This window comes from Salmo salar, chromosome 14, assembly GCF_965601325.2.
Source record: "Salmo salar chromosome 14, fSalSal1, whole genome shotgun sequence".
NCBI lineage: Eukaryota > Metazoa > Chordata > Actinopteri > Salmoniformes > Salmonidae > Salmo > Salmo salar.
This window is the reverse complement of record NC_138304.1, coordinates 14432673-14445475: the sequence shown is the minus strand read 5'-3', so window position 1 is coordinate 14445475 and position 12803 is coordinate 14432673. Positions and strand designations below refer to the sequence as shown.

General features: G+C 42.9%; 2 protein-coding genes across 3 annotated transcripts in view; one reads left to right on the top strand and one right to left on the bottom strand.

Annotated features, from left to right (window-relative positions):
• LOC106568956 (dipeptidyl peptidase 9) overlaps nucleotides 1-1319 on the top strand; it is a 33170-nt gene extending 31851 nt beyond the window's left edge. For both annotated transcript variants that reach the window (XM_014139843.3, XM_014139842.3), the window contains exon 21: nucleotides 359-1319. In XM_014139843.3, coding sequence (XP_013995318.2) covers nucleotides 359-451 — 93 coding nt within the window. In that variant the 3' untranslated portion in view covers nucleotides 452-1319. The remainder of the gene's footprint in view (nucleotides 1-358) is intronic.
• A 2406-nt stretch (nucleotides 1320-3725) lies between these two features.
• Nucleotides 3726-11830, bottom strand: LOC106568957 (angiopoietin-related protein 4). The gene is made up of 7 exons (XM_014139844.3): nucleotides 11184-11830; nucleotides 10092-10202; nucleotides 9912-10002; nucleotides 6980-7093; nucleotides 6669-6764; nucleotides 5912-6190; nucleotides 3726-5771 (listed from the first exon to the last, which is right to left on the bottom strand). Exons 1-7 carry the CDS (start codon nucleotides 11694-11696, stop codon nucleotides 5587-5589), a joined length of 1389 nt encoding a protein of 462 aa, XP_013995319.2. The 5' UTR covers nucleotides 11697-11830; the 3' UTR covers nucleotides 3726-5586.
• Nucleotides 11831-12803: the final 973 nt, after the last annotated feature.

The window sequence follows — 12803 nt, the reverse complement described above, 5'->3', positions numbered from 1 at the left end:
GTCAAATTGGACAGCTTTGCTTAAAACACTGTAGGGCCTCAATGGAATGCAACAGTTGGGTAACTACTGTACACTGTGCATCAACTATCTGTACGCTACCTATATATTTTCTCCCTGAACATTGTTGCATTGTTCCATGTGCTGTCAAAGTGGGGCCCAGAAGCATACACTGCTATGCGCCTATATAGCATGAAGCCAATGTCTTAATTTATGACTAAACTGTCACTTAAAAATGAAAGCCTGCAGACCAGAAAGTTGGGCCTCCTGTAGCTGGAGCTGCATGTGCTGTACAGCGTGTACTGAAGCAGTATGTGCTGAAGCAGGAATTAGTGTTTGATTTTCCTCTGTTGTTTTGCAGGTCTACCCCAACGAGCGACACAGTATTCGCTGCCCAGAGTCAGGAGAACACTATGAGATCATGCTGCTGCACTTTCTACAACAATACCTCTGAAACCGGGGTGAACGGTCTCCCCCCCATGACCCCTCAACCTTGGCATAGAGACCTCGCACTCTGCAGCCACACCTACCCACCCCACATTTACCGTGAACTGGAGATCTCACTCAATTATACCTCCACCTCTCTCCCTCTCTTTGTCGCTTGCTCTCTCCCTCTCTCTTTCTCTGTTGTTTGCTCTCTCTCTCTCTCCCATTCTCTGGCCCCTACATTAGAGTGGGGGTATGGTTAGGTTACCTAAGGTGATCCAAGGCAGTGTTATCAAGTTTCACTGTGGAATGAAAGGAGGACAACGTTATCTGGAGGCTGAGCCGCAATCACTCTCCCTTGTTTTCCTCTTCTCTGGAACCATGATTGTTTTGCCAAATGTTTTTCTTTTTCCTACATTTTATTCACTTAAGTCAGTAGTAGGAGTGGGTTTCCTTAAACATGAAATGGAATCTATACAGACAGACAGACTATAGCTATAATACTTACTGTGAGTTTAAGCCTTGGAGGTGGTGTGTAATGGCTAGAGGAAGAAACCCTGCCTCTACTTGCATTCATTAACTATTTTAAGTGTGTATTGTTAAAATAAAATATTTGTATGGATTCTTATTATTTTATAATGAGTGTCAAACGAAGTCACTCATTGACTAAAAAGTCATTTTGGCGCCCTTTCTCTAATCTCGCCTCACATTACATTGCTCAAGGTGTCGGCTTGCTTTCTGAAGATACAATATTTGCCAAAGTACTTCTGATCATGCTGTTATTTTCTTTTTTACTGCAATAACGATGCAAGTGTGAGCAGCCGAGTCTTAAACAGCTTTTTACCACCTGAATTAAAATTTATACATGACTATGAATAAATGTATAATGAAATCTCCTCTCTTTGTTGTTATTTCATTTATCACAGAAGAACATGAACAAAGATGGATGGATAAATAGACATGCTTCTGCTTCAATGTCTCATATTGTACATGATAACAAGCTGAGTGTCATGGTCAACTACAATGTGATTGATATCTTAAACACAGTGAAACTACGCTCCATCTCAGGGCTATTCATCTTTCCATGTGAATAGATCTTTTCTTCTTTGACCCTCCTAGTTTGTTGCAGAGCGGGAAAGACATCTCTTTGGAACAGTAAGCACCTTTTAATCATTGAGTACTCATGCATGCACCTTCCCTTTGGGAGGGGGACAGTTGCCATAGTCACCAGGGATTGATGCTTGTGTTTTGTAGATGAGCTTGCTGGGAGCAAGAGTGCTTGAAAGTGATTGATGCTGTAGATGCCTTGATGTTACTGAGTAGACTCCGCTGTCCATGTGGACCACTGCATGAAGCTTTGGTAGCCATTTTGAGCACCTGTTTCAGATGGTGAGACATTCAACTGCAGCTAGAAATAGGACCTCACCCTTTGAGTGAAGTTGAATTGTATTTTTTTTATTATTGCAAATGGATAATCAAAGTAACGGTTTACCCTTTGGCTACCTTTTATTGATGAAAACTACAACATATGAAAAATGCATCTCAGAGTTGCTTTGCCATGTGTGCATGATCCCTACCGGAAAGTGAGTTTTGACCCTTGAAAGTCAGAATAATAGCCTGATTGTCACAGCAAGAAAATGACCAATTGGCTAGAATCACATCGGCACCCAGGCAGAATGCCATTTGTTCTGTCCTCGAGGCAGAACTGCCTTCAGAACAAGATTGAGTAAGGAAAACGCCACTGAGCTAGCATTTGATAGAGATGTCAATCATGAACAGCGGGACATTGGGCATTGGATGTCCCTTCCTGTCACTCACTCTCACTGAAGGTGTTAGAAAGCACATTAGCAGTAAGCCTGACACCTGACCAGAGTTATCAGAGGTGAGAAACATTGAAGTTGACAGAAGGAAGCTACTGGACCTAGCTTGTTTTAAGATGACTTAGCTGTTAATTCTGGGGAATACAAGAGGTCCACGTGCATGGTGCTTCTAAGACACTATGCCCTGAGACTGTTAAAACGTGTCTCTGTCTCAACCCTAGCCTGCCTAGGGAAAGTTGTTTGCTTTCCCTCAGGTATTCCATCCAGTTTTTATGAGTGGCTGCAATGTAAGGCAAATTGGTGAAATATTTTGTTTCCTCACTGTGGTGGAAAAATGGGAATTGCAAGCCAAGAGCCAGGGCGTGTGCTCTCACTACTTTTACGATGATGGAATGGCTTCAGTCCTGCAGTCTTGACAAAATGCAATATTATCAAGCCCGGTAATATGCAAATAAATAATTGAAATTGAGGCAAAAAAATACCATATTGATTTGATAATAAACATGTTTGAACTCAGCTCTGTGTCAGCTCAATATCAATATCGCTAATTGGAAGAACCCTTACTCAGCCTTACTTTGTAAAAGCAAACATACAGCAGCCCGTCCCTGTTCAACACTATGACACGTTTACCTCTGTAGTTTGTTTGTGGGGAATCTTCACATTGGGAACCATTTGCTAGTAGAGATGGGGGACGCAGCTAGTAGAGTTAGGGCCTGTCTCTTGGCTGTGGGGTGCAGTGCAAGGCAAGCTTAAGCACAGCCAGGACATTCCTCTATCACCTGCTAGCCAGGCAGTATGCCAAGATCTGATTAACCCTCTGTGTGTGAATGGGATGGATTAGTTAGCTAGTCTGCTTATCCATTTTCCAATCAAGTATCTCATTCTGACCTACCATCTGTGTTGGATGGAAGTTTAAGACTATGTTCATTTGACTGTTTTCGAGTTGGCTACCCTAGTCTGCGGAGGTACTGCAGCGGGTCCGCGATCTTACTTATTTCTTTGGGAAAAATATTTTGTGGGATTTATGTGAAAAATTATAATTTTTATGAATTTCGCTAGCTACAGCAGAATAGCATTGTGGATATCATTTATGAAGGAAGTTAGTTGTTTAACTAGCATTGGCACAATTAGAAGTCTAAAGGAACAGTTTAGCACGCTAGCTGTTCCTGTTCATCCGACTAGATTTTTTATTTATTTAACCTTTATTTAACTAGGCAAGTCAGATAAGAACACATTCTTATTGACGGCCTACCCCGGCCAAACCCTCCCCTAACCCGGACGACGATGGGCCAATTGTGCGGCGCCCTATGGGACTCCAGATCACGGCCAGTTGTGATACAGCCTGGGATCAAACCAGGGTCTGTAGTGACGCCTCTACCACTGCGATGCAGTGCCTTAGACCGCTGCACCACTCAGGAGCCCATTTAAATGGCGTCATTGCCAACATCTCAAAATTCCTTAATATGGAAGAACTTGCAATCATTGGAGCTGATTATTGTTTTTTTTATTTATAGAAAAGTCTCAGGTGGGCAATTTCAGTGTCAACTTAAACAACCAAAACCAGATAGAAAGCATGCAGAAAAGATATTGAACTATACATATTTTAAAAATAATTCCATCTTTGAGAACTAACAATCAATTAAAAGGGAGAAACGAGCATTCAGGGCATATGCCCATTGATTTTGATATGTTTGAGCAGAGGCGCACAGCATTAGCCATGGCAAAATGCATAAATTGCAGGTAATCAGTTTTAAAACTGCAACATTTTCTCTCAGCTCAGTGGAAATATGTGTAGAATTGCAGAAAGTGTGCTTTACAACAGTAAAATCTCTCCCCTGCCAAGATACTATTCTAGTTTAAAATTTTAATGAAAAGTATCTACCAAATCTATTCATTTCAAAATGTTTTACTTCTACTTGCCCTTATCATTCACCTGATGATAAGCCAAGACGTTACTTTTAATTTTTTGCTAACATATGTTGGGGTCCCTGGGCAAGAAAAGTTTGAAAACCCCTGGGCTACAATGTTCATTTGACTAGTTGTCAAGTTGGCTACCATATTCATTTGACTGTTTGTGTTGACTACGGATGTTCATTTGAATGTTTTTGAGTTCTCTGACATGTTACTTCATTCTGACCATTGGCTCACTTCTGGTTTTGTATTTACAGCTGCATCAGTGTGTTTGATCAGAGATCAGACAAGTATTTTTCTTTAAATCCTTTTTATTGGCTGGTTGAAGCCAAAAATCAGTTTCTTTTCTCTTAAAAAAAATAAAATACAATTTTACAACTGAAAAACATAAAATAGACTATATAAATTACAAAGCAGACAATACCAGAAATATATAAAGATTCTTTAAAGCTTTTAAATAAAGGGAAAAAACTAAAAGTCATCGACAAGAACACTATAGAATGTTACAACAGGTTCTGAAGAGACAGTCAATATTCATTCATCATACACTATACAGAAAGAAATGACTCTGGTCATTTTAAAATGCAGTCAATATGACTGAGGAATAAAACGTCTCCACGAGAACGCAACAGTGAAGCAGGAGCTTACTTTGATTCAAAATAAAACTGCAGAAAAAAATAAAATAAAATAGTTACTTTGTACAAAAGGCTGGAATTGTGTTTGCTCCATAGAGAAACAGGGAAATGTAGACAAAGAAACCACCACTGTTGAAAAATACTTAACGCACTTTCTGTCTCATTACATACTGTAATTCTAGTTTACATTGATTATTTATTTACATAATGCCTTTGAATAGCTTATGCCGTTACGTTCATGTGGAAAACAACGGATTGTTTCAGTCACCATTTGGTCCATACAATCGGATTAATAAAACTCCAGTTGCCCCACTTGTACAACTGCAGCGGAGGGCAGTGTTCATGCTGACAATACTGTATTCTAGCTAGATGTCACTGCTCAACATCTGGGAGATCGCTTGCATTTAAAAACAGCTGTCAGATGGGTCTCCACATGAAGGAAATGCGTAGTTTCTTGGAACACAGAACACATGTTGGAACTCGCCTCATTCTGTTCCAATCATTTCTACTAAGGCTGATGCACATGTACTTCTTCACTTCTTAAACAGACGTTTCTGCATTGTTCGGTTGCGTCTGTAGCCGAGAGACTTGAAGACTTTCGAAAAACAAAGCTTTGGAAACATGGAGCCCATTCAACTATGAGTTATTTTGGCTTTTATGATGGCCTTGGCTCTGTTGGAAGTCTCAGTGGGTGAGGCCTGGGATGAGCAGGTAGCTAACCTAACTCGTCGGCCAACCACCTCTAAAGTTGTTTCAATTTAAGAAGAGAAAAGTCGGAAGACTGCTGTGTCTCTCCTCTACGACTTGTTCTCGATCGCAATGGGTGCGATCATCATGACGGTGGTCTTCAGGGGATAGTATCGGCCACGCCAGGTCTTCCAGAAGACCCCCTGCTTCCTCTGATGCCTCTGCTTGGGAGGAGGGCTCATGAAGTAGCGGCCGTTCAGGTTGGAGCGTCCGCAGTTGCTGAACCACCAGCCACCTGGAGAAAGAGCGCAAACATCTGGTTAGATTGGCATTGGTGCTACATTCCCAATTTGAGTTATTGAGAGATACATCTTAAGACCTCAAGATCAAATTCGGACAAAAAGTTACTTTGAACTTGGATAAAGAGGAGCGTACCAGAGAGGTGTTTGGCGCAGTTGGTGTCGCTCTTCTGGTCATTGTCTTGGTCGCGGGTGGAGAAGGGCAGGCCGGAGGCGTCGGTGGCCAGGGAGCTCTCTAGGTTACCGATGGAGGTCTCCTGGATGTGGAGGGCGTAGTGGCTCTCTTCCCCGCCCAGACGGATGGGGTACTGGACCGTCTCAGAATTGTCCATCCAGTCGGAAAACCTGACCTTGAGGATGTAGTCCGTGTCTTTGGCCACGGCGTGCATCTTCTCAAGACCAAGCCAGAACTCACCTAGTGAGAGAGAGATCAACAACAAAAAAAACAAGGGTTCAGACCTAATCAGTGGCTGTGGCAGCGTGTGCAAAGTCTGCATACATGTGTCCAGCTATCTCAGTGTCTTCGTTAATTTAAAAGATCTGATCGTAACAAGGCCGGTAATCACTTAATGGAATTTAAAAAGGAATAGAACATGCGATTTGGTCACTTCTGGCACCTAAAGCCACCGGTGTCATTAAAGCTGCAGATTAGACGGTTGTTTATGCCAAACCTGCCACATCAAGATCCACCTGATCGCTCGATCTTGACATCTACAATCCTGTATTAGTGTTAGTATCAATACTTGTTAATCAAACTGAACTGGGAGGTTTCGGGTCAAGAGCGCTGCGCTGTACTGTTCTATGCTGTGGCTACAGGTGGTACTGTGACCTCGCTAGCTAGCGCCAGTGGAATTTAGTGAGGGAGATGAGAAAAGATAAGAGGATTTATTTACCACTCAGACTGCCAAAGCCGCTCTGGTAGGCCAGCCATAGCTGGTCAAAGTCAACGGAGCCATTCTGGCGCCTCTGGATCACAGTCCAGCCACCTTCTGTAGAGAGGAAAGAGGAAGAGTAGTTGGATTAGTCTTGACCGTGCGCAATTTACTACAGCCAATTGTCATACATGTAGTGATACAATGTATTTACAAACTAAGCTATAGGGAAACCTTATACAGTGACTTGTCCCTATAAGGGCTTCTGAGCTATCCTTTTGCCTGAACATAAAGATTAGTTAACAATTGTAACCCTGGCTAACTCCACTTACCGGCTGTCATTTCGCAGCAGACTTCAAAGGATTGGTAGTTTAATGGCTGAATGGTGTACACGCCGCTGGCCGTCTCACCTTTCAGGAACAGCTCATGGCAATCGGAGGCCATCTCTGAAAGAACAAAGACAGAAATACAACATGGTTCACAAACAGTTCATCCACACCGTATCTCAAATACTCAGTATCAGTGCACGTCATCAATGTCTGTGTCCTAACAGTGCTTTGGCCTTTCCTCTACACTGGAATAAATATAAATAAACATAGAATATATTTTTAAATTATTAATTCAACTAGAAAATAAAAAAACTCTGGGCACTGTTTTCTACTGAGAGACTTCACACGTGTAGGGACATTGGAGAACATGTCTGTCTACCGTTCACTTAATAACTAGGTCAGATGTTCAGGAATCAGGATCCATCTGGTTTCCCTATCTGGGATCCAGTGGAGGAGCTAATAGAGGACGGGCGCATTGTAATGGCTGAAATGGAGATAAAGGAACGGAGTCAAACAGCAAGAGTTAATGCGTTGTGCCCTAGTCCAAACTGCCTGGGGGGGAAGACAGCTCCTTGCTTAGTAGTAAACATGACCTTTCTCCCAGTTCTCAAGCAGACTTCCACCTCAGCTGCCTGGCCTATTGATTGCAGGCGACTCAACTCGCATTCCTCTACCCCCTTCTGTCCTCCCTCCCCTCCTGTTTGTCACACCTCCCTCACATGCACAGCAGCCAGTCAGTGACATATGGCCACTGCATGCAAAGGGAATGCTCAGAGAGTGCTGGGAGCATGCTGTCTGCTATATGGGATAGAGACAGCCAGGCAGCGTCAACAAAAGGCCTGGGAGGCCCATTGGATGTAATGTGGCTGATAAGGCATGAGTTGGTGCACTGCACAACCTTAGTGTTTTCCAGAAAATAGTTCATGTTTATATTGTAATGACCTGACTAGATCATAAAGGAACACCCAGGGTCGTTACAATATAATGCTGACTTGAGAGATACCGCATATGTTTATCAGCTGCACCAATCGCCTAAACTATGATTCAAGATTTAATTGGGACCAATCAATCAATATTGGTTTGACTTAGTTGATATTTGTCCAAACATGAGCACCGACCACGGGACCGCAACACATCCCTCTTCTGGAATGACCCTTCTAGGCGAGGCATGAGCTCTATTGATTAGCGATGGGTGGTTGTGATTTGCCTTGCGGTCAGAGGTTCTCCTCAACTTTGGCACACTTCCATTCACCTACGCCTGAGTACAAAGTGGAGAGCTGGAAGGATGTGGAGCAAGGCATTGGGTGTCATCAAAACAACAAAGGATGTGTGTGCAAAGTTCACCAGACGAAATTAGACCACCTCCACTTTCTTTTCTGACTTTTTTCTGGCTCTGGCCCAGAGGACCTAATCTGAAGAACATAGCATACTTGATTTGGAAATTCACCACTTCCCCTCCCTGAGCTCTGTCAGATTTGTAATCCCTCTGATCGGGGTCTATTGTGACCCTGAGATAACACTGTCCGAGACTGCTGAACTCTCCCTCAATTGAAGTCCAGCCATAGGACTTTTTTCATTTATAACATTCCTAAAATCCTGCTGTCAGAACTTGCTGTGAGAGGACTCATTGTGTTCTGAGCGACTGCATCTCCAAGCTCCGGGTTCACTTTTCAACTACTTTAGTGGCTATCAGACAGTGGGAAATATTTTTATATAACCACGAATGATGTTGCTTGTGCTTGAGAGAGCTTGTTTTAACAGGCAATATATTGAAATGGTATAAATGTTGTTGTTGTATATTGAAATGGTACTTTCTTTTTCAATCAACTCTTGAGTAGGTCAATCACGTATCTGACCAACATCCATAAAGTGACATATACATATATATTGATTCATTCATTCATATCCCTTCATGCTGAATTTTTAGTGTGTTCAAGACAACTGGTCCATTGCCAGAAACCATGATCCAACTCTATACCACCCTGATGAAAGCCCACATGAGTAGGCCACTGTAGTATATTTCAGATGGGAACAGCTGCCTGACATGGGTGTACTGTAGGAGATCATGATCACCTTTACAATTACTGTAGTGCAGTAGTGAGTAAGACAGGCTGTAGCCTAACTCTATTTTACTAGGCAAGTCAGTTAAGAACAAATTCTTAACTGCCTTGTTCAGGAGGAAGAAAGACAGATTTTGTACCTTGTCAGCTCAGGGATTTACTAGTCCAACACTCTAACCACTAGGCTACACTGCCACCCCAATGTACACTTCCTGATGTTTTCTTTATACTGTGAATATATGCTATTTTCTGTGATGTCAGTTCAACTTCTAATTCTGTTTTACATTTGTTTTAGTTGTCAACTAACATGAATTCAACGTGAAATCAGCCAAATAATGTCACAATGTAATTGGATTTAGGTTAAAAGTTGGGTGATAAAAATACAAAATGTTCTTATGTTGATGACTTTTTGCAAATCCAATCAGTTTTCCACATTGATTCAACGTTATCACATCACATTTTTTGGTTGAATTTACGTGGGAAAAACGTCCCTAACGTCGCGTTCAAAACAACTGGGAAATAAGACATCTCCGAATTCTGTCTTCATTGCGTTCAAGACAACTGGAAACTTGTTTAAAAACAAGCTCCGACTGGGATTCATCAGATTGCGATTCGATCAGACAAGTAATCAATCACCAGTGCATAATGTCTCGTGCGCTTTGGGCAGTAAAATGCGCGCATACAATAATCTGATAATTAAAATTAATAGGCCTATACTTCACGTAATGTAGGGGCAACTCCAGTTAAAGTTGACGTTTTAAGCATCCTACTGTCCCTAAGCAGATGGCATGGGACGGGAGGTCAGTCTTTGTCTGGGTGTCTTAATAAAAGTAAATTGAGTCAACGGATTCGACACGAAGCTTGGTTTTACTTACCGATGGGTGAGTCGCGCTGCTCAATGCTACCATTGTGAACGGCCTCCTCTGGTTTACGCCTGAAAGCTGGTCTCTCTTTTGTCAGCTGAATCTGAGTGAGCAAGAAAACAAAGCTTTAAATAAGTCATACAAAACAATAGTGTAAATCATGATAATGTTAAAATTGACTGTGTTCCATACCTGGTTTTGCAGGGTTCTGATGCGCACGTTCTGCTTGTCAAGTTTATCTTGCTGGAGTCGGATTCTGTTGACCAGGTCATCAATACGTTTATTCTGAGCTTCCAGCATCCACTGAAAGAAAACAGAAAGGGTACCCTGTAAGTCTTTCTCCTGTGACTTAATTTTAAGTAGCCTAGGTTACTTATAACATGACTATCCAACCACAAAGCCGACATTGAACTACTAGACTATATCCAGAAAACAGAACTCATATCCTTCTGAGCACATGTCCAAAATCAACGCTGGCATTTGTATTTTCCAGCCGAGTGGTTTGGTTACATAACGCGGGGTTTTCCATCCCACAAAAACGGTCAGAACAAGAAATGATCTCTCGAGTTCAGGTGCTATTGCAGCTGTAAACCATTTATAAAATCAAGCGTGACATTTTTGTAAATTGGACCATGTTCCAAATATCACGGTTTAAAAATTAGGCGTGCAGTTCCTTTGTCTGGCAAGATTTTGCGTTCTCTGCACGTAGTCCAAGCTCTTCAGTACAATAGTAACACACCCGCTGGCGTGCCTTCTGTACATTCCCAGTAACTCAAGGGTTTGCTGGAAATCCTTCTTTACTGTAATCTGAATATCTTTGGGTCAATGGAAATAACCCCAGACCAACTGTTCTTGTCCATCAAAGTGCATCACACGGTAGTGGTACTGAATAGGCAATTTGTCAAACTATTATGCAGGACTGATGTATAATACTAGTAACCTACTGTATTAAGCATGACTTGATGTTAATCAATTCATCTATTTGCTGTGATGTTTTGTCATGGTAGCACAGTGAATGAATAGGCCAGGCTGTTTACTGTCAAAAAACATTGGTAATGCCTTCATGCAATTGAAGCAATCAGAAGTGATTGGATACAATGGCAACTGCAGAGAAGTAAGCTTACAAAAGGGGGAGACATGCAGCAAATCAGCTGTCTGTCTTGTCAGTAAAAACTTTCTCTCAGGTCATTTGCTCTCCTTTCACATCAAATGCACAATTTGTATTGTAGCTTTTTCAAACAGAAAAACAAAGTATCACCAAATAGTCATGGATTCCCTCCTTACCTGAATGATGCGGGCATCGCTGTAGTTGCCTGCATTCATGTCGGGCAGCCCCTCTCCCTGCAGCATGCCGTCCAGCTTCTCCTCCAGCTGGTTCATCCGCTCATCCACCCTCTTCCTCTCCTGCTGCATCTCCTCTGTCCTCTCCCTCAGCTCGGCCGTCACGTTGAGCACCCGGACTTCCCTGTCCTCCAGCCCCCGGGCCCGGGCCTTCAGTGCATCACCCTCTGCCTGCAGCCTCTGACCCTCCTTGCCCAGGTCTGCCACGGTACCGTTGAAGGCCTTCAGCTTGGCAGTGATATCCCTCATCTGGCCCTTGGTCTTGTCCACATGCTCCTTGAGCCCCTGACCCAGCTGGAGCAGGCCGTGGGCGATCACGTTCACATCGTCCCACGCCGCATATTGCACCCTCTTCTCCTTCCCGCCAGCGGCCGAGCCTCCTCTCCTGTCGAAGGGGTTGCCGTTGGCCATCAGAATGACCAGGCTCAGAGTCACAGTTACTAGTGTTGTCTTCATTGTTGCTTGCTTTCCTTTGTTCGTTGACTCGGTTTCTTTGGTTGGTTTTATCCTCCGGTGGTTTGCAGAGGCACGCAAAGTGTGCACCCTTCTCTTTCCAGTTGGTTACTAGATCTCAAGCTCCTACTTCTCTGTGCAGAGCACTTCGGTTTTATACTTTCAGAGCCTTTCAACTCCAGCCAGCTGGCTGATCTGATTGGCTGGCCGAGCAGAGGGGGGAGATCTGCTCTCTGGTTTCTCCCCCACTCTTTATGTCTAGAGGAGGACTGGGAGGGGAGCACATGATGTAACAATGAAGCTGGTTTCCATCAGTACCCTTAGAATACAGTAAAGAAAGAGATTTCCGGGAAAACCCTTGCACATTGCCATGCACAGCTGTATGATAAAGACAGCTTTTTGGGCAAACACATTAGGATGTATTGATGATCATAAGGATGTTTAACAGAAAGCTACTGTCACTATAATGTTTCTATCATTCAGTACCCAGAAAGGGGGTTCAGACTTGTCAGTACACTAGAAATTGACAATTAGTCTGCTGTATGACAAAAGATGGATTGACTCACTTTGAACACATCATGATGAACATAATGATGTAACAAAGAAAGTGGTTCACATCAAACAAGATAGGAAAGCCATATAGCCTCATTTAAGAATATGTATACTAAACAAAAATATAAATGCAACAATTTCAGATTTTACTGAGTTACAGTTCAAATAAGGAAATCAGTGAATTGAAATACATTTTAGGCCCAAATCTATTGATTTCACATGACTGGGCAGTGGTGCAGCCATGGGTGAGCCTTGGGGGGCATAGGCCCACCCACTTGGCAGACAGGCCCAGCTAATCACAATGAGTTTGTCCCCCCCTCCCCCCCACACACACACCCTCAGGTGAAGAAGCTGAATGTGGAGGTCCTGGGCTGCTGTGGTTACACGTGGTCTGCGGTTGTGAGGCCGGTTGGATGTACTGCCAAATTCTCTAAAATGACGTTGGAGGCAGCTTAAAATGAACATTCAACATTCAACAGCTCTGGTGGACATTCCTCCAGTCAGCATGCCAATTTCACGACATCTGTGGCATTGTGTTGTGTGACAAAACGGCACATT

Bases quoted from the DNA above. Each gene is read 5' to 3' on its own strand.
- LOC106568957 (XM_014139844.3), bottom strand. From the start codon at position 11,696: ATGAAGACAACACTAGTAACTGTGACTCTGAGCCTGGTCATTCTGATG. The intron at 10,003-10,091 runs GTATGGAACACA...TTGCTCACTCAG, and splicing joins TCAGAACCCTGCAAAACCAG to ATTCAGCTGACAAAAGAGAG. The intron at 6,765-6,979 runs GTAAGTGGAGTT...TCCTCTCTACAG, and splicing joins CTGCTGCGAAATGACAGCCG to AAGGTGGCTGGACTGTGATC.